This window comes from Equus quagga, chromosome 7 (genome assembly GCF_021613505.1).
Source record: "Equus quagga isolate Etosha38 chromosome 7, UCLA_HA_Equagga_1.0, whole genome shotgun sequence".
Taxonomy (NCBI): Eukaryota; Metazoa; Chordata; class Mammalia; order Perissodactyla; family Equidae; genus Equus; species Equus quagga.
The window spans coordinates 134,417,557-134,444,868 of record NC_060273.1 but is presented as its reverse complement, the minus strand read 5'-3'; the positions used below and the strand labels follow the sequence as shown (position 1 = coordinate 134,444,868).

General features: G+C 40.5%; 2 protein-coding genes across 7 annotated transcripts in view; both read left to right on the top strand.

The window, feature by feature from the left end:
• RAD17 (RAD17 checkpoint clamp loader component) overlaps positions 1-26,762 on the top strand; it is a 31,184-nt gene extending 4,422 nt beyond the window's left edge. For all 3 annotated transcript variants that reach the window (XM_046668069.1, XM_046668070.1, XM_046668072.1), the window contains exons 5-17: positions 3,385-3,541; positions 4,930-5,066; positions 5,567-5,619; positions 5,701-5,826; positions 5,921-5,990; positions 11,342-11,450; positions 13,148-13,333; positions 15,156-15,241; positions 15,359-15,505; positions 17,059-17,208; positions 18,457-18,577; positions 24,151-24,208; positions 26,100-26,762. In XM_046668069.1, coding sequence (XP_046524025.1) covers positions 3,385-3,541; positions 4,930-5,066; positions 5,567-5,619; positions 5,701-5,826; positions 5,921-5,990; positions 11,342-11,450; positions 13,148-13,333; positions 15,156-15,241; positions 15,359-15,505; positions 17,059-17,208; positions 18,457-18,577; positions 24,151-24,208; positions 26,100-26,364 — 1,665 coding nt within the window. In that variant the 3' untranslated portion in view covers positions 26,365-26,762. The remainder of the gene's footprint in view (positions 1-3,384; positions 3,542-4,929; positions 5,067-5,566; positions 5,620-5,700; positions 5,827-5,920; positions 5,991-11,341; positions 11,451-13,147; positions 13,334-15,155; positions 15,242-15,358; positions 15,506-17,058; positions 17,209-18,456; positions 18,578-24,150; positions 24,209-26,099) is intronic.
• Positions 26,763-27,158: 396 nt separating this feature from the next.
• The window catches only part of MARVELD2 (MARVEL domain containing 2), a 21,346-nt gene continuing 21,192 nt past the window's right edge, over positions 27,159-27,312 (top strand). Inside the window, exon 1 of one of the 4 annotated variants that reach the window (XM_046666841.1) lies at positions 27,159-27,184. The gene's annotated coding sequence lies outside the window, so the exon portion shown is untranslated. The other 3 variants (XM_046666839.1, XM_046666835.1, XM_046666830.1) reach the window with 3 other exon arrangements.

The following is a 27,312-nucleotide window of genomic DNA, read 5'->3' as shown; positions in this document are numbered from 1 at the left end:
GCCTTGACTTCTGGCCTCGGTGAGACTCAGGGCCTTGAGTTTTCCCTTCACTGCACTTCTTTTTCCCTCTTATGTCCTGTCATCAACTTAAAGCAAAGTAGACCAGTTAGGGTGCTGGTGTGTTTAGCACATCCAGTTATCTCACACCAAAGTAAGCAGGCAAATTACATACTAATTTTTGCACTAAATATAGCCTAAAACAGTCATCATTCATTTTACGCTCATGTTTTTTGTTTCACTTCCTAGTTCCTTGGCCCCCAAGCTAGAATATTCTCTCTCTCGTTGGAAACTTTTTTTTAGAGATTCTTCAAACATAAGGGAAAATAGAATAGCAAATGAATACTCATATACCAGAAATATACCCATCATTTTCCCCCTTAAATATTTTAAAGTAAATTATAAACATATGACATTTGTCAGACTTTTAGAAGTTTCAGTATGCCCCTGTTTAAAAAAAAAGCATTTTTCTGATTAACCATATATACCATTACTCTGTCTAAAAAAATTATCTGTAATTCCCTGATGTTGGCTAATGCTCAGTTTGTACTCACCTTTCTCCAGTTGTCCCCAAAATGTCTTTTACAGCTGGTTTCTCACACCAGGGTCTAATCAAGGACCACACATTGCATTTGATTGTTCCATCTCTTAGGTCCTTTTGAATCTAGAAATCCCCTTCACGCCCTTCTTCTCTCCAAGACATTGACTTATTGAAGACGCAGGCCGGTGGACTTGTGGCAGCCTCACACTCGGGATTTGTCAGACTCTTTCCTCCTTATGATGACTGATTTGTTCTTCTGCCCCGCGTTTTCTGTAACCTGGAAGTTTGAATCAAGGGCTTGATGAGGCTCGAGTTGAACATTTTTGCAAGAATACTATATAGGTCGTGGTATATATTGTATATTGCATCATATCAGAACATAAGTCTGGTTCTGCTGCTGTCTTTGCTGTTCAGTTTGATCACTAGGTTGAAGAGACGATGGTCTTGAACTGGCAGGTCATCTATGGGGACACTCGGCAACGTGTAGGTGTCCACTCCCCCAGCAGTCTTTTACTTAAATGCTTTAGCATCCGATTTCAGTCCTTGCCTGAATCAGTTATTTTGTTAAGATTGTGAAATGGTGGTTTTTAAATTCTATTATTATTTCTATAATTGTTAGCTGACATTTTTCCATAAAGAAAAGTTTGCCGTCACTAGCTGGGGCTATTTAGTTACCTTTAAGTACAGTTCCATTTGGAAGGACAGGATAAATTTTCAGTCATTCCTGTTAATTTTCAAAGTTCAGATGAAGCATTAGGGGCTCTAGTTGCCTCCAGTGGTAACAGGTCCTTCTCTTTTGAATCAGGGTCCTGTCTGTCTGGCTGTGGATCTAACCCTTGGTTTAGGGTGTAGGTAACGTATTCAAGGTGGATTTTCAGTGTCAGCATTGGTCTTCCTCCTCCAGCTCATAAAAATCTCTCCTCTTGGGGTCAGCCTGGTGGCACAGTGGTTAAGTTCGTACGTTCCCCTTTAGCAGCCTGCGTTCACTGGTTCAGATCCCAGGTGCAGACCTACGCATCACTTGTCAAGCCATGTTGTGGCAGGCGTCCCACATATAAAATAGGGGAAGATAGGCACAGATGTTAGCTCAGGGCCAGTCTTCCTCAGCAAAAAGCGGAGGATTGGCAGTGGACGTTATCTCAGGGCTCATCTTCTTCTTCAAAAAAAATCTCTCATCTCTGAGTGCAGATTCTTGGGCAGTTACCCTGATGTGCCTCTTGCATCCAGGCTTTTTCTCATTGATTTGTTTGGTTAGTCCAGCCAATAGTTTATATTTTTCAGTGTCCACCGTGTTTTCTCACTTATCTGTACTTTTTGTCGTGTAAACATTATCATGTTTTAAACCTGCATGTGTGTTATTATTCTACCAATTGGATGAACTAAGGTGTTTGTGTACATGCATAGGTATTGGGGAAATATTTCTTTTAAATATTTTTAAAGCTTTTAAAACAAGTCTTAAAAGCTTCTTCCCTCCAAGAAGTTGGACTTTAACCAATCATATACTCATTATACAAAAGTTTCAATGATGTCAGTAATTACAAGACATTTTTATTGAAAAAAATTTGGTGATTTCTCTGTGAGCAAGCTAAAATTGTTATTTTTAAAAATTTGTTGTAAGTACTTCAAATATTTGCTGAGTTTCATTTTTCAGGGCAACTTCTTTCCTTCAAAATATTATAAAACTGTTACAGTGTAGACAGTGGGAGGATTATGTTTTAGTGTTGCAATAGACTACCTCCCAGTTCTCTTACTGGAAGCACAACTTTTGTTCTGTGACTCTACTCACTGTGACAAAAAACAGACACTTAACTCTATTATGTGAGAAAAGTGCATGGCTGCCATGCTTGATCATCATCTCCTTTTTTTAAAAGCTGTCTGCTTGGAAGTAGTCAGTTCCCATTGTTTGCATTAGTTATGTTCTGTAAAGTTACTGCAAAGAATTAGCAAATAGCAAACCATTGATTGTCCTTAAGAGAAATACAGGGTTAGGTTCCTGCGAAAACTAATGTTTCTCTGTCACATTTACATCAACCCATCAATATATAATCTTGTTTTGTATGTGTTTCTGTTTAAAGATACCATATTTAATATAGACTATTGAGTTTTTAACATTAAACTCATAGCCAGTAATACTATAACTCATGCACACATCCATTTAGAAAGTGGAACTGATTCTTTCCTGGGTCTGAGTATGCAGGCCCACCCTACACTAGTTCCTAAAGGTAAGCACGTGAGCAAGGATCACAGCCCCCTGCTGGAGGTAGGAGGTCTTCCCCCAACTTATTTGAGCTTTACCTTTTTCATCAGATTGACTGTAAGGGGGAATATTACTGGGACCTACAACCTCTAGTCTCTTGTTAGAGTCCTATCTCTGGTGAATATATGTCTTAATACACATTTCTAAGAGAATCTGATATCCAAACTGAGGTCTCCCATAAACAGATTATACTGGTATAGTATCAAAGTGTATCACCCAGAGAGATGTCTGTGTTAAGATTGAATTGAATGAGTTCATATAACCGCTAAAAATATTTATTTCAGACGTTACCTTTTAGCCTAGCTGGAGAAGAGTTGTTTTAATTTGGCTGCTCAGTAGTCCTTGGGAGGGACATAATGCAGGGATGAAGAAGTATCAGAAGCTACACTTAAGTTCAGGAAGTAGGATTGTCGTATTTTATCTAAAGCTGGTTTATTCCAGCTAGCATCATTGTGAAATTTAGTCTGCTTATTCCAGACATTTAGTAAATATTTATAGAAGTAATTAATATTTAGAAAGAAAATTCATACGTAATATTCTAGCATTCCAATGATTTTGATTTTTAATTAATGTTTGTATTTGGTTTCAGGGTGGATCTATTTTATTAATAACAGGTCCTCCTGGATGTGGAAAAACAACGACTATAAAAATATTATCAAAGGAGCATGGTATTCAAGTACAGGAGTGGATTAATCCAATTTTACCAGACTTCCAAAAAGATGATTTCAGAGAGATATTTAATCCTGGTAAGATTTGCTGTGAAGGTAGTGGGAATAGTGGAGAAAGTCTGAGCTTAAAGGAGTTTGGAGACAAACTTCCCATGTGTATCCCTAAGATTCCTAAGATCCTCTGGGTCTGTGTTTCCGAGAGGAGGGTTTTGCCTTCCTGTCCTAGATTGGCATCTGCCTGGCGCCACCTGCCTCACAGTCCGAGCAGCAGAGGAAACCGCACGGGTGCATTTTCTCCCATAGTTCCCGTGCAGAGAGCAGTCAGTTCAGGAGAAGGAAGGGAAGGGAGCCTGCTCTAGAGGAGACGGGTGCTTTGAGGAGGACGTCCCCACTGCTTTGTTAGATAACAAGCTGATCTGTTTGTGTTATGTATTTACTTTTTTCCAGGCTCTGGCTAGGAAATTAGACAGTGCAAATAAAATCTTTTTGTTTAAATGTAAATCAAGCCTTAAGATGTGTTAAAGAAACTTACCTTCCAACTAGAGAGCTTAGATCAGACCTCTTAGAATCAAATCACATCAGAGCATAAGGCAAAGACTGGCTTTGAAATTTGGAAGGAGGCTTGAAGACAAACATCCAAAAATAATAATGGTACCAATTTAAAGATGTGGTACGTTATAACCAACATATATAGTTGTAAGCTTAATACTCCAGCACCAGGATTTTTTACTTTGATAGTTTTTCTTATTACTACTGTAAGTAACTAAATGAGGGGTGGCCAGATCTCCTGGGCCACTTTGAAGTGAAAGGGGTTCTGTAGAAGGGCGATTTTCTTTCAATGTGGAATATTCCTCGAAATCTCTTTTCTGAGACCTTCTTTAATATGCTCTGCATACTGTGTCTTTAGTATGCACACCCTTATGCTGCTAGTGTCCTGTGCTCCTGAAATTCCTACTCCTTTCTAGACAGTGACATTACTGTGGACAATCTAGCAAGTCTTGTAAATAGTCTTCTATGTAAAACATGGCTTCAAAGAACTTCCCTTATTCCCAGGCTCACTAATCAATCATTCTGTTTTTGTCATTAAACATTTGTTACTGAAAATAATTCATTTATAGTCACACACTCATTTGGAGAGACTTCATTGTGTAGGCAAAGTCATAAGTATTTTTACCAGTTGTGTGAATGTTACACGGGCAGCTGTGTTCTGAAGTCAGTGACTCCATGTTATAGCCATTGCTATAGAAAAATTACTGTTGTCCATGACTCTTGTCTGTTGAAATTAATATCCTATTTTAAATTTGAGCACTTTTGCTTATTCAGGAAACAGTCTACAGTATTGTAAGTTCCTTCACGTATATGTAAATGTATTCATTAATATATATGTGTATATTACATACTTACGTGTAATAGTGATGTGTATAGAATTCATTGAAAATAAAGGTGTTAAATATGTTTCCTTTCAGAATCAAGCTTCCATGTATTTCCCTATCAGTCTCAGATAGCAGTTTTTAAAGAGTTTCTACTAAGAGCAACAAAATATAACAAACTACAAATGCTTGGAGATGATCTGAGAACTGATAAGAAGATAATTCTGGTTGAAGTAAGGACAGCTTTTGAAATCCTGCTATAACTATTCAGTAAACAATTGCAAGATATATCTCATGGGATAATGGCATTAATTCTCGGTGGTATTAATAGTGGTAAATATTAACGTAAATATAAAGTATAACGTAAAGGCTTTGTGATGGTAGAAACCTGTCTTTTTCAGTAAACTTGAATGGAGTAGCTACAGGTTAATGAACTTGAAAGGTTTAATGACTTGTGTATCAAAGCAAAAGAAATATTTGGAAAATGATGTCTTAGTGAAAATACGAGAACTGGTAGTGACCCTAAGAAATTTGCTCTGAAAATCGGGTTTCCCATTGATGGGTATTGCTGTTTAGGATATCAGCTATTTCATGTTTCTCCTAATATCTGTAAGAGTTCTAGTTATAATACATGGAGTAGATAACATTTTTTCCTGTCTCAGTAAATATAAATCTAAAAATAAATTTACATGGGAATAAAACTGAACTCATATCCATCATGTGTTTTCGATAGGATTTACCTAACCAGTTTTATCGAGATTCTCGTACTTTACATGAAGTTCTAAGGTGAGTTTCAGTGAAGTTTTGTAAAACTCCAAATTAAATGTCAAGTGGCTTAAATTTCAGCATTGCTGTATTTTATTTCAGGAAGTATGTGCAGATGGGTCGATGTCCTCTAGTATTTATAGTCTCCGACAGTCTCAGTGGAGACAGCAATCAAAGGCTGCTATTTCCCAAAGAGATTCAGGAAGAGTGTGCTATATCAAGCATTAGGTGAGAGTGAAGTTTCTGCTTATGATGTTCACATACACGTTGCATTTTTAAATTAATCCTTTAACCACTATCTTTCCTTATAAAACTTTGACAGTTTCAACCCTGTGGCACCAACAATTATGATGAAATTTCTTAATCGAATAGTGACAAGAGAAACTAATAAGGTAAGTCTCTTAAGCACTGATTAATTTGAATCTTATATTGTAATTACAAAAAGCCAAACTTAAGTGATATTATGTAAACTTGAGTTGGAGACATTTTTATTTTAGTTTTTAGAATTAAAAAATGTTATTACACTCACAGGCATGTCATTTTAGAAAATGTAGGAAATAGTGATTTTAAAAATCCTTAACCTTTTTCCACTATTAAACTTATGAGGTAAATTTCCCTCTGCTTGGCTTAGAATTTTAAATTGTGTCTATTATCAAGAAACTGTTTCCTAGCTTCTAGATACGTTAGCCGTCAACAGTCCAACTCCACTTTAGTCCTTCGTCACTTTTTTTAAATTTGATATTGTGGTAAAAAACGTGAAATTTACCATCTTAACATTTTTTTCTCACTTTGTTGAGATACAATTGACATATCACATCATGTCAGTTTAAAGTGTACAGCTTGTTGAGTTGATACACTTATATGTTGGAGAATGATCACCACCGTAGCAACACCTGACACCTCCATCATGTCGCATAATTACCGTTTATGTTTTTGTAGTGAGAACACTTAAGGTCTTCTCTTAGCAACTTTCAAATATGTAATACAGTATTGTTAACTATACTGTCAACCATTTTTAAGTATACTGTTCAGTAGCGTTAAGTATATTAACGTTGTGAAATAGCTGTTGTCACTTTTAATGCATCGTTTTTTCTATCTTTCTTATCAAGATGATGTTAAAATAAATTGATGAGGGGCAAGCCCTGTGGCCAAGTGGTTAAGTTCACGCACTCTGCTTTGGTGGCCCAGGGTTCACAGGTTCGGATCCTGGGCACTGACCTACACACTGCTCATCAACCCATGCTGTGGCAGCCTCCCACATAGCACATCAAGGCTGACCTACAACTAGGATGTACAACTGTGTGCTGGGGCTGTGGGGAGAGAAAGGGGGGGAAAAAGGAAGATTGGCAACAGATGTTAGCTCAGGGCCAATTTTGGTCACCAAAAAATATTAAAAAAAATAATTAGTGAATGAAATTTTCCTCCTGGCAGCATGGTTCTAGGGGGCCCTGCTGCTGCAAATCAACTAGATGTTACGTGACACAATTCTTTGTTGCACTGCTGGCATCGTAGGAACTGAGAAATCTCCAAGGAAAAAGTTGTCTTGAGGATTAAACAAAACAGAATGTGTGTAGAGCACTTAGCTGAATAAATAACAGCTATTAATAGTGAAAAGTTAGAAACAGAGTCCAATGATGGAGCAGTTACCATGGTGAACTATTATGTCATTAATTAGTGTTTTGTGAACATTTAGTATCACGGGAAAATACTCACAAGTTACTGTCAAGTTAAAAGTAACAAGATGTGAAATTGCATGATGATGCTAACAGTAGAAGTGGTGTCTTTAGCCTTTGATGTGTGTCAGGCACTATGCAAAGTGTTTTTATATACCTGATCTTATTAACCCTCACCACAGCCATACAAAATTAGTACCTTATCCCCGTTTTACAGGTAAGGGAACTGAGCTTTGGGAGGAAGTAACTTACATGCTATCCCACAATACTATTATCAGATCATCCCGCTGTATTAAGTATCAAATGGGTTTGAAGTTTTGTTCTGACTCCAGTTCACTATGCTAAAACAAAACAATTGTCAGTAACAGGAGAACGCACAGATGTACATGAACCTAAATGTACTAGAAGAAAGTACATAAAAATGCTAAGTGTAGTGAACTCTGGATGGTAGGATTACTTGTGATTTTTTTATTGTCTTTTTGAAAAACATCTCCTATATTCTCTACTATGAGCATGATAACTACAAATTACAGTTTTAAATATTTAGTCAGTAAACATTAAGATATAATAAAAATGATCAACATTAAACTACTTTATCACATTAAATCAAAACTTCTTTTAAGACTAAGTCATTATAGAGGGCCAGCCCTGTGGCCAAGTGGTTAAGTTCACGTGCTCTGTTTTGGCGGCCATGGTTTTGCCAGTTCGGATCCTGGGTGCAGACCTAGCATCAAGCCATGCTGAGGCCACGTCCCACATAGCAGAGCCAGAAGGGCCTACCACTAGAATATACAGCTCTACTGGGGGGCTTTGGGGAGAAGAAGGAAAAAAAAGGAGAAGATTGGCAAGAGATATTAGTTCAGGTGCCAATCTTTAAAAAAATAAAAGACCGAGTCTTTACATTACAAGTGGTATTTACTTTAGCTAGTTGTATTCTACTAGTAGAAGGTCCCGTCGCTTCTTCGTTGTATGGTGTGCTGTACTTTAAACAGCTGACTGCAAGAGCATGAGGGCTCGTGTGCTGTGGGTGTTGCCGTTGATATGTTACGTCACAGGGGCAGCAGCAAGCACTCTGCCAGGCCCTCAAGCTTTTATAAAATCGGATGTTGTGACACTGGGGTCCCCAAGGATGCTAATGATGGTATAGCAAGATCTAAAGAAGAGTTCAACCTCTGGTGTTCTGTAGCTTAGTGAATTCTCGTTCTGTTAAGAAAGAGTGTTGACATCTTAAGTGAACCAGTTATAATAAGAAAGAGTGTTGAATATCTTAAGTGGCTTTTTTTTTTAGGGTTTGGCACCTGAGCTAACATCTCTTGCCAATCATCTTTTTTTTTCCCTTCTTCTCCCCAAAGCCCCCAGTACATAATTGTATATTCTAGTTGTAGGTCCTTCAGGCTGTGCTATGTGGGACGCCACCTCAGCGCGGCCTGATGAGCGGTGCCATGTCCACACCCAGGATCTGAACTGGTGAAACCCTGGGCCACCAAAGCAGAGAGCACGAACTTAACCACTGAGCCATGGGGCCAGCCCCTTAAGTGGCTTTTTGAGTTTAAATAGATGTTTCTCTGTTTTTATAAGAAAAAGATTTTTGGTCTTATCTAATATCATTAAGTGTATAAAATGTGGAAGAGGGGCTGGCCTGGTGGCGCAGCGGTTAAGTGCGCACGTTCCGCTTCTGCGGCCCAGGGTTTGCCAGTTTGGATCCCGGGTGCAGACATGGCACCGCTTGGCAAGTCATGCTGTGGCAGGCGTCCCACATATAAAGTGGAAGAAGATGGGCATGGACGTTAGCTCAGGGCCAGTCTTCCTCAGCAAAAAGAGGAGGATTGGCAGTGGACGTTAGCTCAGGGCTAATCTTCCTCAAAAAACAACGTGGAAGAAACTGCTGACACACATTTCAGCCGTCTTTGCATGTTCATAGTGCTGAACATCATCACGTTTCCTTCAGCCAGCAAGGATTGTGATTCCAAATTACATTTCCGTTTTGGCAAGTAATCCCTATCTAGGATTTTTCAAAAACAAATACTCCTCTCAAAACAATTTTTAAATAACATGTATTCACAGTAAGAATGAGGTTAATCTGGAAGAGAAGTTCCCAGGGACAAGCAAGAAACTTTGTGAAAGGAAATGAAGAGAGACTTGTTCTCTGGGTATTGGGACACAATATAAACTATAGAAATTATAGCCATGTGTGTTCAGCCGTGATAGACCAATGGAAGAATAAAATGAGAAGACAGCACAGAAATAGAGCAGTATGTGCCAGTGGGGATTTTCTGTAAAATGGAAGTGGCGTTTTCCATCACTGGGGAAAGAGGAGACTGGTGGAGGCAGTGAGCGGTGTTGGACAGTTGGATAGCCCCATGGAGAACATAAGGCTGCTTCTTTACTTCCTATGGTACACAAAGTACCTGCTAGGTGGGCTGAAGGTTTCGGTGCAAATTCAAAATTAGAAGAGTATTAGGAAAAAATGCTTACTCTGGGTTGGAGGGAAGTCTTACTGAGCAAGAGACAAAAGCCTGAAAGCCATAGATTTACTTCAAAAAAAGAAAATCAGGAAATGACAAGATGTGGTTAGCGAAGTAAAAAGACAGGAATGAGAATGGAAGAAAATATTTGCAATTTATGTAACAGAGTAACACTCTGAATGTGTAAACAAAAGGAGGCTAAAAACAGAAGCCAGCACACAAGAGATACCAGTGCAAGTAAGTAGGAGAGGTGTTCAGCCTGCGGGCCATCAGACAAAGTCACTTTTAAACCAGGGACCATTTTTCATGTATTGGATTGCAAAAAATTTTAAAGATTGATCAACAGGATTGCCAAAGATATGGAAAAATGGGCATTCTCACATACCATTGGTAAGAAAAAGAAAATGGGTAGTTGTTAGAGACACTGGAGGGCGCTCTGCTTCTACAGAAGTGTCCACGTGTGGGCAGAGATACATATGTAGGGTTGTAATGGTGGAAAACTGCAAACAGTGGAAATGTCCCTTTACTGGGGGAATATTAGTTAAATTATGGTATGCCCGTAACATTTTTTAAAATGAAATAGATTTAAAGGTACTAACATAGAAGGATCACAAAGAATGATGTCAAGTAAAAACATCATCATAGAATACATATAATATGATCCCACTTGTGTTTAAAAAGTAACTGTGTGTCTACATATACTCATAGATATGTATGCACAGAAAGTGGTCTGGAAGGGTACTCACTAGAATGTTAACAGTTGTGACAGTTTAGGATTTGGGGAGGCTAACAGAAGACAGTAACCTTTCATAGACTTCTGAAACAGTGTTGGTTAATGAAGTTAAAATAAAAATGTATATTGAAGGATTGTAGCACAGTCCTATTTTTCTGTTTTATTCAGTTTTGACCAGATCTGAAATGGGATGATCTATGAATAGTTGGATGAATTCAACTTGAGTCATGTTGTCAGTAAACCATTTGGTTTGTGAGTGGGGAGAGGAGATAGATAAATTTTTCCTGCCTTATTCTTGAACTACGAAGTGTGTGATATGTGATCTGTCATATCTACATATATATGCAAGTATATGTATGTGCATCTATATTGTTAAATTTGCATACACAGCTTTTAAAAATATATACATATTTTATATAAAATATCTGTATGAAACTTAGGCTTTAAGTATGAGTTGATGCAATTGTGGCTTTTTTATACTCAACAGACTGTATTAATATGTTGAAAACCCCAGTGTAGGGATTTTCATGTAAATTTCAAAGATTTGTCACATTTTTGTGTATACTTGATTTTATTGCATTATTTTGGTTTTTGGCTCTGTATGTATATATATGTTTGTATATGTAATTAGAGATAGAGAGCCTCAAAATGTAACGCAGTCCAAGTAAAACAATATTTTATACTCTTGAAATTTTGCCTTAGACTATAAGTCCCTGCCTCTTGAAGCTTCATAAGGAGACTGGTTTTTTGGAAGGTTTTTAGCTTCAAATTTGAAAGATTCTAATGTACTTCCACGTAGTTTAGAAAATAGGGGGCTTTTGGGGGTTTTTTGTTTGAGAAAGTAGTTTTTAATTTTCATTTTGTCATTTCAGAATGGAGGAAATGTCATCGTCCCTGATAAAGCTTTCCTCGAGGTGCTCTGTCAGGGGTGCTCTGGCGACATCAGAAGCGCAATCAACAGCCTCCAGTTTTCTTCAAAAGGTAACGGGGAGGTACATTCTGTAACATTGTGTAGGTAATGACTTTCTCTTAAGTGTTCATGAAATGAAATCAAACTAAACATATTTTAACCTGTAATTGATATGTACCTCTTTCCACTTAACTGTTTCTTTAGAGACGTTGTCATAAAATTCTGTATGTACGTGTGCAACACACTCCTCTGAAGACGTCATCATACATATCCGTGTGTCTGAGACAAAACCCGACTCGTTTCTGTGGTCACTGCTTTCCCTTTCAGAGTTAATTTGGGACGAGTCTTGGGTGGAAATCCTGGCTGTGCCACTTCCCAGTGCCTTGGCCTCCTGTGCCTGTTTTCTCACTGTGTGTTTATGTGAGAGCCTGTTTCATGAGTGTGAACAGGAAGGGAGGTGACACCTGACACGTATTAAGGGCTCCATGAATGGCCCGCTGTTGATGCGTTTACTAATACTGTGCTAAGTAGGTTCACTTTTGAGCTTATTTCATGCTGACTTGCATATGGTATGTTTAATCAGGTAACTTCTCCTTATTACTGTATAAAAAGGGTGCATAGCCATGCTGGATTAAAGGGGTGGCCCCACTAATGGTAGTGACTGTGGTTGACTGCACACAGTCCTCGTCAGAAAACCTTTAACAGGTGACCTGCTTGATGCTTAACATTGAGGAATTGGCCTTAAAAAATTAAAAGCCATCTTTGGAGCTCTCAAAATCCACGTGAAATCCTGGTTTCTACCCACAAGTCTAACCTGTTCATTTAGTTTACATCTTCGTTTGTCAAAATAGCTGTGGAGAAGTAGGCAGCCTAACACAGCTGAAACCAGAATTCTGCCAATTCCTGTAGAAACATGAATGTAAAGGGTGCTTAGGGTCACTGCTAGAATTATGGACCAGGAGGGCTGAAGTGGGCCACTTTGGATCCTAACTACGATTTATAACATTATTGCTCTGAGCTCAGAAATTTTAAAGAGAAGAAAATAATTTTTGAGTGTGTCAGGAACTGTATTAGCTACTTATATGTTTTTCCATTTAATTCTCAGACTAGCCTAATGAGGTAGACAGTACTAGGATCCCAACCCAGATCCGGTGTTCTTTCTGCTATTCCAGGCTGCTTTCCTTAAGTGATGCATTCTGAGTGTTAAACATAGGTTTACGAGTGAAATTTGGACACAGGTATTTCATAAAATGGAGCCCGCCCGCGTCAGTGGAGAGGTGACGTAGAGTAGCTGTGAGGCACGGCTCGCAGAACCAGACTGTCAGTTGCAAATCGCTTGCCCGTGATGGCCAGGAGCCAGATCCTTCACCTCTGTGGCTTATTCCTTTACTCTGTATGGTAACAGTTCTCCCTAAGAGAGTCGTCGAGAGGATTAAGCTAGTTAGTTCGTACCATGCACCAGGAACGGTACCTTGCACGTAACAGCAGGAGAAATCAAGGTGATAACGACTATCTGAGAGTGCGTCATTTGTGTGTGAAATTTGAAGTCTGTGTCATGAGATACTTTCAGATGACATTTTATTCCATTTTAATAGTTTAGTAACCCAAAGAGGATTCCAATTCAGTTCACATATTTTATAATTAATTGTTTATTAGAGAAACATTTTAATTAGAATAATTAGTATAACTATATCTGAAATGTTCTCAGTTTTAATTTTCATATTTTAACTTTATTTTAAATATTGTCACTTGGGTGTCTGTTATTTAGGCGAGAACAGTTTATGGCAAAGGAAAAAAGGAATGTTTTCATTAAAATCAGATGCTGCGCTGTCAAAATCAAAACAAAGAAAAAGACCTGATCAAGTTTCTGAAAGTCAAGAGGCCCAAGCTGTTGGTGGCAAAGATGTCTCTCTCTTTCTCTTCAGAGCTTTGGGGAAAATACTGTATTGCAAAAGTAAGAAAACCTTACACATTTTTTTTTAATCTATTAAATATCAGTCTTATAAGTGAAATAAAATACCACATTTTCAAAACTGTGATGTATTTGGTTCTGTTCCCAGAAAGAGCTGGGGCTAGGTCAGGCACTGCCGAGCAAGGCCTGAGACATGGCGGGAAGTGTTGTTAAGTGAGTGTTTCCGACAGCGAGTGGGGTTCAGTGTAAAACTGGCTGTGGGCCTTCACCACGTCTGCAAATCTTACCACTTAGTTTGTGAAGGGAAGGCACTGGTCCATCCGGACTTAGTGGCGAGTGTCGGTAGCCCAGAGCCCTCCCAGCCTGAGCTCCGGCCCCAGGCTCCGGGCGGGTTGCCGAGTGGGTGCCCGTTTCTTTGGATCCTCTGTCGCTTCTCTTCTCTTCACCAGCTGCTCTCTCCCCTGCTCATGTTCCACTCACCCCTTCTGTCCTACGGCCTGCTTTCCCTCAGCCCCTCCACCCCCATCACCGTCTCTAAGCTCCCACATTGTCTCTCCTTTCCATAGAATCCTGAACTCCTGTTCAGGCTTATGATCCTGCAGGAAGAAACTTAGGATTGCTTTTTTTTCCTCATCTGACGTGCTTTTTATATAGATAAAACAATTTACACAAAACTTTGAAGGAAGACCATTGCTGTAGTTTAGAATAGCTTTGTGTGTTATAACAAAAAAAGTCCTGTGTGGGGCCAGCCCAGTGGCATAGCTGTTAAGTTCACACACTCTTCTTCAGCTGCCCAGGGTTCGCCAGTTCGGATCCTGCGTGCAGACATGCCTCCAATTGGCAAGCCATGCTGTGGCATGCGTCCCACATATAAAGTAGAGGAACATGGGCACGGATGTTAGCTCAGGGCCAGTCTTCCTCAGCAAAAAGAGGAGGATTGGCAGCAGATGTTAGCTCAGGGCTAATCTTCCTCAAAAAGAAAAAATATCCTATGTGTACAGTATCCTCAATTTTCTCTCCGTTTTTCAGATCTCTTGTAAAGTAGCTGTGTCAGTGAGTTACAGTGTAAACAGACATTCACTGAATCTTCATGCCTGTTACCATCTGAGACTCATTTCTGGTTGCCAAAAATCCAGTTGTTTCAAACCCCAGTTTTTGTCTTCCTGTAAGACTCTGGGGCTGCCTCTCATGCCTGTTCTCCACCTTTTCTCTCCTTCCTCTTCTTGTCTCTATATTTCTGCTTCATTCTCTCCTCACTCCAGCGTCCTTCCTGTTTTAGGCTCATGTCTCTCAGTTCCTTCTTTCCATGGTCGAAAATTGGGATTTCTAAGTGGGAACCTTCACACAGCCTGAGGCAATGAGGCAGCGCCACTTTGGTGGGACTGAAGCCCCTCCTGTCCGTGGCTGCTCTCCCCTCAGACCTCGGTGACCATTCCCACCGATTCTTCCCTCCTCAACACTCCTTTATCACCTCTTGCCTTAGGGAATGGGGTTCCTGTTCTCTGGTGCAGAGAGCAGCGTCTTCCCACACAGCAAATAAAGCAGTAAAAACCTGTACTGAGATGAGAATCCAAAGAAGCAAGCAGCGCAGAGCTGGCAAGTCAAAATGCAGAGTGCTTGGGAACGGAATGGTTTAATTCTAGAAGAGCCGTGATCCAGGCGTCAGGATTCTCCCCGTCGTTCTCGCTGAGAGTGATAGTAGCCAGCTCGCCTCAGCTCCCAGTTGTTGTGGGTTTTATTTTTAACACCTTGCTTAGTGTTTTTGGCATTATGCGCCTAAAGCATTGAAAACCCTTCAAATGAGAGGTGCTCTATGGTTATAAATATGGTGTTATTTGTAATAATTACAGAACTGTTTTCACAGGGGCATCTTTAACAGGGTTAGACTCGCCTCGCCTGCCTCGGCATTTGTCGGAGCATGAACGGGATGCGTTGCTTGTCCAGCCTGAGGTAAAGTCTCTGATGGCGCTCAGCCTCCTTACGAGATGTGTACCGTTGGCTTTTGTGGGCATGTGCGTTGACCACTGAGTTTTTAACAAAACGGCACACGTGTGCTTCTCTTTGTAGGAAGTCGTAGAAATGTCACACATGCCAGGAGAGTTATTTAATTTATATCTTCACCAGAACTACGTGGATTTCTTCGTGGAGATGGATGACCTTGTGAGAGCCAGTGAATTTCTGAGTTTTGCAGATACCCTCAGTGGCAACTGGAATGTAAGATCATTTGACTTAAATGTTTTCGTTTGTGAATATTTCCTCAGAATTGAGAAAGCAAGTTTACTTTTATTCCTAATTATTTGACATTATCGTATGTAACGTCTTTTTAACTAGGATAAAACTAATTCATCCAACCCAGTGTTTGTAATGAAGCTTCAGCGGTTAATCTGATTTTCCTGGTGATAATATAGCACTCATTTTTTCTGAAGTTATTTTTGATTGTAAAATTAATATATATTCAGAAATTTTGACAATCATTGAAAAGTAGATAGAAGGGAAAGAATGTGCTTCTTTCTAGACTTTGCTAGTTTTTCAATTTTTTTTAACAGACTTGAAACTATTCACTATAAAATTTGTATTTTTTCTTAACATGTTAACACAGCCCTGACCAGCGTGGTAGCCACTAGCCATATGTGGCTATTTAAATTAAATTAAAATTCAGTTCCTTGGTCACACTAGCCTCATTTGCAGCATTTAATGGCTACGTGTGGCTAGTAGCTACTGTGTTGAACAGCCCAGAATCAGAACATTTCTATCACAGAAAGTTCTCTTGGACAGCACTGTTGTGATATGTTAATATTTCTCTGTGTTGAAATACTGAGATAGCATTAATAATTAAAATTAGGAAAGCTACAATAAAAAACATTTATGTTTTATATATATTATGTTTTACATAGTTTCTGCATTATATTGAGGTTCTTCATTCAGCAGTTGCATTTGCTTAGTTTTTTATATTGCTCCTTTTTAGGTTGAAGTTTTCCAACCTATAAACAAGTTGGAAGAATAGTACAATGAATACCTGTGTGCCTCTAACTTCTGTTCACCAGTTTTGCACATTTTGCCACATTGCTTAATCTTTGTGTCTTTGCTCATTTGTCTCCGCTGAATAATTGGAAATTATGGCAAACATCGTGACACTTAATACTGAAGCCTGCACAGGGACGTTGCTCCATTACAGCCACACAGCATTAGCACGGATGCGGAAGTTGACATGAGTTCAGTAACAGACTGTCCTTATTCTCATTTCCCCCGTTGCCTCAAAAATATTTAAAGTTGTTTCCCCCACCCCCATCCAGGATCCAGTCAGAATTCACATACAGCATTTGATTATGTCTCAGTTGAATTTGCTTTTAATGATTTTGTAGCCTTTTTTTTTTTTTTCGGTGAGGAAGATTAGCCCTGAACTAACATTCATTACCAATCTTCCTCTTTTTTTGCTGGAGGAGATTAGCCCTGAGCTAACATCTGTGCCAGTCTTCCTCTATTTTGTGTGTGGGATACTGTCACAGCATGGCTGATGAGTGGAGTAGGTCCAGGCCCAGGATCCGAACCCACGAACCCAAGCCATCAAAGCAGAGCACGTGGAACTTTAACCATTACTCCACATGGCCAGCCCTGTGTTGCATATTAGTTTTAGGGCTGTGGTGATGTTGAGAAAAGTAAACAATACAGTAACTTAATATGACTAGTCTTTTTTTTTGGTGTCAGCAGTACCGATACTACTATTTTATAAATCTCTTACTTATTTCACATCTTGTGTCCTCTTTTAGACACGCTCTCTACTCAGGGAATATAGCACGTCTATAGCCACGAGAGGCGTGATGCATTCCAACAGAGCCCGAGGCTTTGCTCATTGCCAAGGAGGAGCATCAACTTTTCGACCTTTGCACAAACCCCAGTGGTTTCTAATAAATAAAAAGGTAAAAAAAAAAAAAAGAATTGGATACTTTCAGTAGGTGAACTTTATGGTGTGTGGACTATATCTCAATAAAGCTGTTATTTAAAAAATTAAAAAAGAAAGAAAAATGATGTTTCATTCTTAAAAATAATTGCTAAGTCTTAAAATTTTTGTAGAATTATGATAAAACATAAAAAGGACAGTCTTCTTAAATGTGTAATCATTTCTTTAAAGAAAAAAACGTGAAATTTGAAAGCACATACCTATTTTATTTATTGACTATAATTGGAATCAAAGTATAGTTATAATTGTACTTTAGTTTGGTTGAAACTGAATCCTGACTTTGCACCTAACCATCTGGACAAGTTATTTCACTTCATGTGCACTTAGTTTCCACAGCTGTGCCTTTGTAGAGCCTGGAATTAGAGGCCAAAAACAAGTGTCACAAGTTGAATACAACACTCACACAAATTTTTTTAAATGAATTGCCAATCTTTAAAAATCGGTACAATGCTTAAAACTCAGATGTGAATTTCTGGCTTCAGAGTTTCTGGAATCTCCCGAAAAAATGGAAAGTGAGGCAGCCGGGAGTGGTAGGTAGCACTGGGCCCTATGGCTCCACGCAGGATTGTGTCACCTGCCTGGCTCCTGTGGCACCTCAGTTTGTGACCCCTGAACCAGGTCGTCTCTAATATGTCGTCCAGTTGTAAAAACCTGGCTAACTAGGAGCCTAATCCATTACCTGAGAGAGTTTCCCAACAGATTTCTTGGAGAATTTCCTGACTTTTAAGCAGTTGGTGTCCCTCGTTGCACGTACGCTAAATTTGCGTTACAGTTGTGTGTGAACTCTTCTAAGACCGTGAGCTCCTCTAGGCAGACGCGCCTCCCTCCTTGTCAGCCTCGCCGTGTGCCTGGCCTGTGTCACCTGAAGAACAGTGACTCTTTCTGTGAGAAACAGTATCCTCACATAATTTGTGAAGTGTATATGCTCATGAACAGAATTCCTTTGATTTTTAAGGTTTTTTTCCCCCACCTTAAGTCTCTCTTAAAAAATTCTTATTGTTGTTGTATGTCAAATGTGAAATAGTTATGTAGGTAAAATTTTTGTTAGATAATGCTAGGACAGTTATAAAGGACTAATTAGATAAACTCTTAAAAGTATATTTGTAGTGTATAAACCCACACACTTTTGTGATATAGTAAACTTAGTTTGTCTAGGAATACACAATTTTATGTTTCATTTCATCCTTTTTTCTTTTGTTCTGTATAGTATCGGGAAAATTGCCTGACAGCAAAAGCACTTTTTTCTGACTTCTGCTTACCAGCTTTGTGCCTCCAAACTCAGCTGTTGCCATACCTTGCTTTGTTAACCATTCCAATGAGAAATCAAGGTAATAACATGGGTTTTTATTTTCCCCAAGGAGTAGTGTTTTATAACATCATCTTTTTGTGGGTCAACTCATTGCTATTACTAATGAGACTAAGTTTTTTTCCCTTTATTTTTTTGATCCAGAATTAATATATGCTTTTTGATTAAAAAAGAAAGAAAGAGGGGCCGGCCCCGTGGCTGAGTGGTTAAGTTCACACGCTCCACTTTGGTGCCCCAGGGTTTCACCAGTTCGAATCCTGGGCGCGGACATGGCACCGCTCATCAGGCCATGCTGATGTGGCGTCCCACATGCCACAACCAGAAAAGACCTACAGCTAGGATATACAACTATGTACTGGGGGGCTTTGGGGAGAAGAAGAAGGAAAAAAGGAATCCTTTGAGAAGATATTTAAAAAAAAAAAGACAAATCAAATAATACAGAAGTATATAAAGTAAAAATTGAAAGTCCCCTGTAACCAAAGGTAATTCCTTTTGACAGATTGGTGTGAATTCTTCCAGACGTTTTCTGTGCTTATCCAAATATTAGATGTAAGCTTTAATTTGCTTACGTCTCATACTATGGATAGTGCTCCATATTTTATAAATCTGTGCTGATGCAGCTCTGGAACCTGGGAGGTCCCAAGTCAAGGGGCCAGTGTCTAGTGAGGACGCGCTTCTCATTTGCAGATTGCTGTCTCCCCGTTGTAGTCTCACATGGTGGGGAGCAGAGCAGGACAGAGCCCTCTGTGAGATCCCTTTTGTCAGGGCACTAATCCCATTCATGAGGGCTCCATCTCCTGGTGCCATCACATGGGGGTTAGGATTTCAACATATATAACAGCAGCAATGCTAAAGTATATCAAGTCTAACTCATATTTTCAAAATTTGTAATAATTTTATTTAACCTTATTGGTAGATATTTTTGTTGATTTCAATATTACAAGCAATGTCCATTAATAGTATGTTTATATTGTCTTTCTAAGTTTTGAAATTGTAAATAATGCTAAAAAACATGAGTATACCTTTGGCAGTGCACACTTGTACCATTTATGTCTACTGAGATTTGCCTTGTTATGAACTTTACCAATTTTTCCCTTTTTTAGTGTGTATTTTAAGGACCACATTTCATTAACAGTCCTAGGTCACATGTCTGTGATGCTGATCTTCCAAGTAGAACAGAGAATTTGTGTAATATTAAAAAAATTGATAATCTACCACATAACTCATCAAACTGCTCAGAAATTTTAAAGATAGGGTTGCCTTATGACTGAGCGGAAGAGAGGATTATCGAGAAATGCCTACTTTCATAACGCTGAGTCACGTCTTGCGGCTTTTAAGAGTATTGGTACTTAAAGATTTAAGTATTGTGCGTTCACAGGCAGAAGTGGGATGGCTTTCGAACAATGGATATGATTAGTCTGTGGGTCAGATTCCAGAGATTTCCCTATCTTTACCTGTTATTCTTAGGATTATCCTAGTTTTTTTAACTTGGTTTTGAAACAATTTCAAACTTAGAGAAAAGCTTCAAGAATGGTACAAAAGAATTCTTATCTGTCCTTCGCCAGGATTCCTCAGTGTTCAATTTGTACCATTTCTCTCTCTCTTTTTCTTTATACACACAAGGACACACGTGTATTTTTTCTGAACCATGTTTGACTAAGTTTCAGGCACGATGCCCATTCTTCTTAAACACTTCAGCGTGCACTCTGAAAACAAGGACGCTCTCTACATAGCCACAGCGTGCACATCAAAATCGGGAAATGAACCATCTGATGTATAGACTCCATTCAAATGTTGCCAGTTGTCCTAGTAATGTCCTCTGTGAAATAACAACAAAAGCTCGTTGTCCATCTTGTCTAGAATCCACTGCAGGACCACAGGCTGTACTTATTTAGGTGCTGTGTCTCCTTACTCTCCTTTGATCTGGAGCAGCACCTTAGTCTGCCTTTGTCCGGGACACTTCTGAAGCATCCAGGACAGTTACAATGTAGACTGTCCCTCAGTTTGGGTGTTTCTGATGATTCCTCACGGGTGGATTCAGGATATGGATTTTGGTGGCAATACCACAGAAGTGGTGCTGTGTTCTCAGTGCATCATAGCGAGAGAGTCTGATGTCTGTTTATACCATTACTGGTGACGTTAACTTTTATTATTTGGTAAGATGATATCTCTCAGGTTTCCCAGTGTAAAGTTATTATTTTGTGGGGAGATACTGAGACTATGTAAATTTCACCCAGTATTTATAGCATCTGTTGATGATTGTTTCCTGACTGTGATGGTTGGTAAATGGTGATTTTCTGATGGCGTTATTCCTGCTGGACTTGTGTTGTGAATTGTGCTGTAAAGGTGCTGCTGTGTCTTCTCCCGCTTTGTCTTTTTGTGTTAGGATGGATTCTGCATTGTTATTCTTTCCATCGTAGCTCCTCACTATCATTATGTATTTTGGTCTCACATTGTCTAGATTTGGCCAGTGCAAGCTGCTTTAAGGTAGCTCTCTGCCTTTCGATGTGTTCCCGTTACTCGGAGTACTTTCTTTCTGATACAAGATGTTCCAGGATCGTTTTTCACTTTCACTGCCCCAGGACTGGAATCAGGAATTTCAAGGAGCTTCTGGTTCCTTTTAGTGGAAATGATGTTTAGAAACCAGGATCTGGGCACTAGGTGTGCTCATTGCTACTGGAGTGTCGTTGTTTCTAGGCTCTTTCAATGGGACAAAGCTGGGAAAGGGTGTGTGTGTGTAGACTGCAAGTTCACACCAGTCCCTTCCATCCCAGTCTAACACCGGAGAGCTTGTTCTAACCTTCCTCTTTCAGTACCTGGACCTCCCTTCTGGGGCAATGAAAAACCTGGCTCCCATTTTGCTAAGTCTGTCCACTTGTTTGCTCAGTTCCTCTGTGTATAAGCTGTCTCCTGACAACACCGGCTGTTCCCTCAGAGCCAGCCCTACTGCTACCAGCTCATGTTGGCGAGCTGGCCACATTCCCGGTCCCCACTCCCAGCTGTGGGACCAGGAATCAGTTTGATTAGCAAGAGTCTCCTTGGACCAGGAGCATCAGCATTGCCTGGAAGCTTGAGAGAATGCAGGATCTGAAAATGTGCACTTTTAACGTGATCCTCCAGGTGGTTCCTGTGGGTGTGAGATGTTTGAGGGGTGTGAGAAGTACTGGTTTAGCTTCCTTACACTGGAGTCTGGAGAACTGTTTATCCACCAGTTAAAAATTCAGATTCTAGGATCACAGCTCTCAGTTTTCATACCAAAAAGCTGTTTTATAAAAATCCTGGTTGTATTGTGTAGTGGATTCTTAAAGAGGTGAGTATCCCCAAACCCCAAGAGTGTTGGATTTGCCTACTTTAGAAGGTTTATAAAATTTAGTCAAAAGTAGGATATTTTGGCTTTTCCTTTTTATTATCAACTTTATCCTGTTTCATTTTATTTACTATGTCATTTCAGACGTTATTTTTGTATTTTTTCTGCTTTCTCCCAGTCCTCTTTTCTAGTCCTCCATTAGAGCTTGTGGAATGCTTGAAGGAATCCCACATTCCTCTGATGACTTTGTTCACTTTTTTTCATTCTCTTTTCTTCGATTGCATGAGCTCCGTCGTTCCGTGTTCAAGTTGACTGACCCTCTCTCCTGCCAGCTTACATCCACTCTTGAGCCCCTCTGGTGAAGTTTGCATTCTGGTTATTGTACTTCTTGGCTCCACAGTGTCCGTTGGGTTCTTTTTGTAATTTCTCTCTCTGTTGATCTTCTCCATCTGATGAGACACTGTCACTGTAGCTCCTTTACTTATTTGAGCATGCTTTCCCTTTGTTCCTCGAACGTAATTTAATGGCTGCTTTTTAATGGCTGCTTTGGGTCTTCGTCTGCTAAATTCCCTGTCTGGGCCCTTGGGCAGCTTCTGCTCCTGCCCTTCTCCTGTGAGTGTGTCGCACTTTCTTGTTCGTTTGCATAGTCTCATGATGTTTTGTTGAAAACTGGACGTTTTAGGTACTATATTGTAGCAGCTCTGGCTACTGATTCCCCGTAGCACCCCCACCCCGGGCTTGTATTCATTGTTGTTTGCGTGTTTGCTTGTCTAGTGACTTGGCTCAGCTGTTTGAATGAAGGCTCCTCCCCTGCAGTGTGAAGCCCTTGTCGGGGTGGCTGCCCTGGGGTGACTGGTTTCAGCACAGTTCTCTGCCTCTCTTTCATTTATTTCTCTGTTAAACTGCCTGCCTCGTTTGTTCTCACACCAGCCTGCTGTGCTGCTCTCATTACTGTCTGATTGCTCCATTGTTTTCAGCCATGCCATGGGGCATAAATTATTCCATGTTCTGGTCCCATTAAGTTTGGCCAGGTGTAGACTTCCAGGCGGTCTCCTGTTCTGACCACTGGAGGGCTCTTCTTAGCTGACTTTCTCTGGTTCTTTGTGATGAACTAGCTGGCTTCTGTTAGTCTGTTGCTTTTTAAGAGGAGCCGTTGATTTCAAGAGGGCCCTTAGACTTGAGCTCCCACACTGTGGGTAGACTCAAATAGACTCAATTCCTGTGGGTAGAGGTCAGCTTTCTTTTCCTGGAGAATGCCTCTTCCTCCTGGACGGAAGCCCTGAGCCCCTGTTCCAGGTCCACTAGAGGTGGCCTCTGCCCATCTTGGCTCGGCCTCTCCCAGCGTGGTCCCTGCGCCCTGCGAATGAGATGGGGAAGGGCCATCGTGGGTGGAGAAGGAAGCAGTGTTCTCAGCCTGCTGTGCACTGGGGTGGGGCCTCCATCCTGTGGGTGGGTCTGGCTGGGCACACTTAGCAGGAGGGAGCCCTGGGTTCTTGGCTGCACCCACCTGGAAGGAAGTCTCCCTAAAGCTGAGGAAGGGATGGAGCCGGTCGTGGCCTACGTGTGGCAGGCTCTTGCTGTTAGATTTTCTTGAACACGTGTTTCCTCGCAACATGAAATTTACCATCTTAAACCATGTTTCAGGATTCAGTTCAGTAGTGTCAAGCATGTTCACCTTGTAGTGCAGCCAGGCTCCAGAACTTTGTCAACTTGCAAGATTGAAGCCACACACGTGTTTATCAGGGTTTATCCATGTTATAACATTGCAGAATTTCCTTTTTAAGGCTGAATAGTATTCCATTATATTTCTATATACACACCACATTTTGTTTATCTCTTCCTCTGTCAGTAGACTGTTAAGTTGCTTCCATGTCTTGGCTGTTGTGAATAAAGCTACTATGAACATGGGTGTACAAAATATTTCTTTAGACCATACTTTCAGTTCTTTTGGGTGTATACCCAGAAGTAGAATTGCTAAATCATATAGTAGTTCTATTTTTAATTTTTTGAGGAGCTGCCTTACCATTTTCCACAGCAGCTACACCATTTTATGCTCCCATCAGCAATGTACAAGGGTTCCAGTTTCTCCACGTCCTTGCCAAACCTTGTTCTTTTCTGTTTTTTTTGATAATACCCATCCTAAGGAGTATGAAATGGTATCTCTTGGTTTTGATTTGCATTGTCCTAATGATTAGCAATTTTGAGTATGTTTCCTGTTCCCATTGGCCCTTTGTATATCTTCTTTGGAGAAATGTCTATTTAAAGGTTTTTTTAAATGTCTGTTTCAGCTCAGATTTCTTTTATCCAAGATATTGGAAGGCTTCCTCTGAAGCGACACTTTGGAAGGTAAGCTGATCATTTTAATTTTCAAAGAGCTGTTACTGTAATATCCACTGAATATATCTGTTTGTTCAGTATACAATCAATCAATGTTATCTGAAAATTACAATCCAAGAAATACATGTTGTACCAGTGATTGAAGACCATGATTGCATTGTAGACCCATCATTATATTACATATGACAGTGCATTTTCACCTGCTCACAGGGGACTATCAGATGTGATTGCATTGTAGGCCCATCATTTTATTAAAAACATATCACAGCGCATTTCCACCCGCTCACAGTGGAGTATCAGATATGATTGCATTGTAGACCCCTCATTTTATTGCATATCAGAGCGTATTTTCACCCATTCACCATGGAGTATCAGGTATGTGCATTGTAGACCCATCATTTTTTTTACTATTCACAGTGTATTTCCACCCACTCACAGTGTAACATCAGACTAAATAGAATCCTGCAATCAGAGAGGTGGAGGAATCTCTGAAATCCTCTAGTTCACCAAATCTTGCATATCCGGAAACCCCTTTTTAGCTTTCCTGCCAAGGTTTGAAGCCTGTGATGATCAGGAACTACCTCAAAAGCACTCTTTTTATTTCCGTATCATAGAAAATTCAGATTAGGAAAAATAGAGGTAACTGTATCTGCACTGTTCATTTCATTGCACAATTGCTTCTGGGCTAATATCCGTGATTAACACATATATTTCATTTCCACTTAGCTTATTTGTATGGTCAAACTATGTGCTCAGGCATTTTAGAAAGCTTTGAAAAGGGCTCTTTAACCCTTTGTGACCGCTATTGTTGGTTCATCTACTTGATCTGACTTGCGAGGCAGGATGTGTCAGTGCTGCTTATTACAATGACTAGAACTGTTATCTTTCATTTATGACGGTCATATTTAACATCATCTTTGGTTCATATTGATAATGTTAAATACTGATATTTAATATTAATATTTAATAATAGCTGCATGGTTTCCTATAATTCAACCTGCATCATATTTTTATACATTTAGCTTGTTTCCAACTTCTATTATCCCAGCCTTCCTTGTAGCTAAATCTGCGTGCACATCAAATACTATTTATGTAGGGTGTTTTCCTAGAAATGAAATTGCTGAATCAGTGTATACACCTTTCTAAGGCCTTTGCTCTATGTTGCTAGTTGCTTCCAAGACTATTTTGCCGGTTTCATGTCCATTTACAGTGTATCAGCTTGTTCTTTTCTCCTAACTGTTGCCACCACTGGGTTTTATTATTTTAAAAGATGCTAACTTGTTTAAAAGATGACAATAATAAGTCATTATCTTAATTTCCATTTTTAAAATTACAAATTAGATTGAACAGTTTATTTAGTTATTTGTGTTTTTTCTGTAAGTTGTCCATATTTGATGCCCATTTTCTTTTTTTTTTTTAAAATATTGGCGCCTGAGCTAACAACTGCTGCCAATCTTTTTTTTTCTTTGCTTTTTCTCCCCAAATACCCCCAGTACCTAGTGTATATTTTCATTGTGAGTCCTTCTAGTTGTGTCATGTGGGATGCCGCCTCAGCGTGGTCTGATGAGTGGTGCCATGTCCATGCCGAGGGTCCAAACCAGCAAAACCCTGGGCCGCCGAGGCAGAGCGCAGGAACTTAACCTCTCGGCCATGGGGCTGGCCCCTGTCAGACTAAAGACATTAATCAACTCCTTTGTATTGTGAGTTATAATGATTTATTCAGTTTGTCATTTACTTGTACTTTTGTTTATATTGTTAAGTGAACTAAAGGGCCTCGCTAAAGGTGAGCTCAGTGAAGGTAAATGAAAGACTAGAGGTGGCGTCTTAATCCTCACTCTCACCGTGTGATTTAGAGGCATCCCCTTGGGTTATTATTGACGCCTGCCTTATGAATCTGCAGATTGAAAATGGAAGCCCTGATGGACAGGGAGCCTGCAATGATAGGTGCCGACAGTGGAGATGAAGCCCAGCTCAGTGGAGGGCAGCCTGCAGAGGAAGCTCTGGGTGAGACCACTCAAACCCCTGAACCCGAAACCTGGTCTCTTCCTTTGAGTCAGAGCAGTGGGAGTGAACTGCCCGCCAGCCAGCCTCAGCCCTTTTCAGCCCAGGGAGACATGGAAGACGACGAGCTGGTCATAGAAGACTATGAGAGTGACGGGATGTAGAAACCAGCCCGCCGGGCACGCTGCCACTGGATGGGGCCGGATGAGTGTCCCTCCTTGGTGCTTGAACAGAGGTGAAACACTTCTCAGGTGAATCACGGCTCGTCAGTTCTTCGCTCTTGTTTTCCAGCACAAGGAGCTGCCCCTCTCATCCTGCAGTGAATAGAAGATCAAGCTTTCAAATAAGATCTCCATTTTGTTCTCTAGTATTTATTTAGTCTTGTGAGTGGTGTTGGGAGAGGAAGTCAGTGTGTATGAAGTGTGTTTGAACATTATGCCAAATATCAGAAAATGTGAAGGAATAATTGAGAATACAAAAACGTTATGGGGTTGTAAATATGCATTATGAAGCAGTTTAGCATGCAGTTGTAAGTGTAAATAAACTTGGTGCCTAATTCGCAGTTTCTCTATGGTCTCTACCTTCTCAGATACTGTTTTCCTATGTTGTACAGTGAAATATTTTAGATATTTTTGGAAAGTATTTACGTAATTTATATCAAAATTAAAGTGTTGAATCTCTTTTTGTTTCTCCCATCTGTAACATTTCCTAACGTGCTGTCTGTCGTGTGTCATTGGGCATAGTCCACGAATCTCCTTCATCCCTGTCCAACTTTTCAAACACTAGAGTAGGAAGCGGATGGCAGCCTTGCGGGGGTCCCTGCGGGCAGGGGGGATGCGTCAGGGTAGTCGCCCGCTGGGCTCTTTGCCAAGGCTCGCGGGGCGGGGCGGGGGCGGGGGCGGGGGCGGGCCCTGCTCACCCACCCGCCCCGAGCCCCGCCCGGCGGCGCCGCGGGCGTGCGCGCTCCTCCCGGCCGCCGCGCAGGTGAGGGGCCCGCGGGCTGGACGGCGGGGCGCCCCTCAGAGTCCCCGGGCAGGTGCGGGGAGGAGGGACCGGCGCCCGGGTAGGTGCGGGGCGGGGGTGCGCTGGGAGGAGGGCCCGGCGCCCGGGCA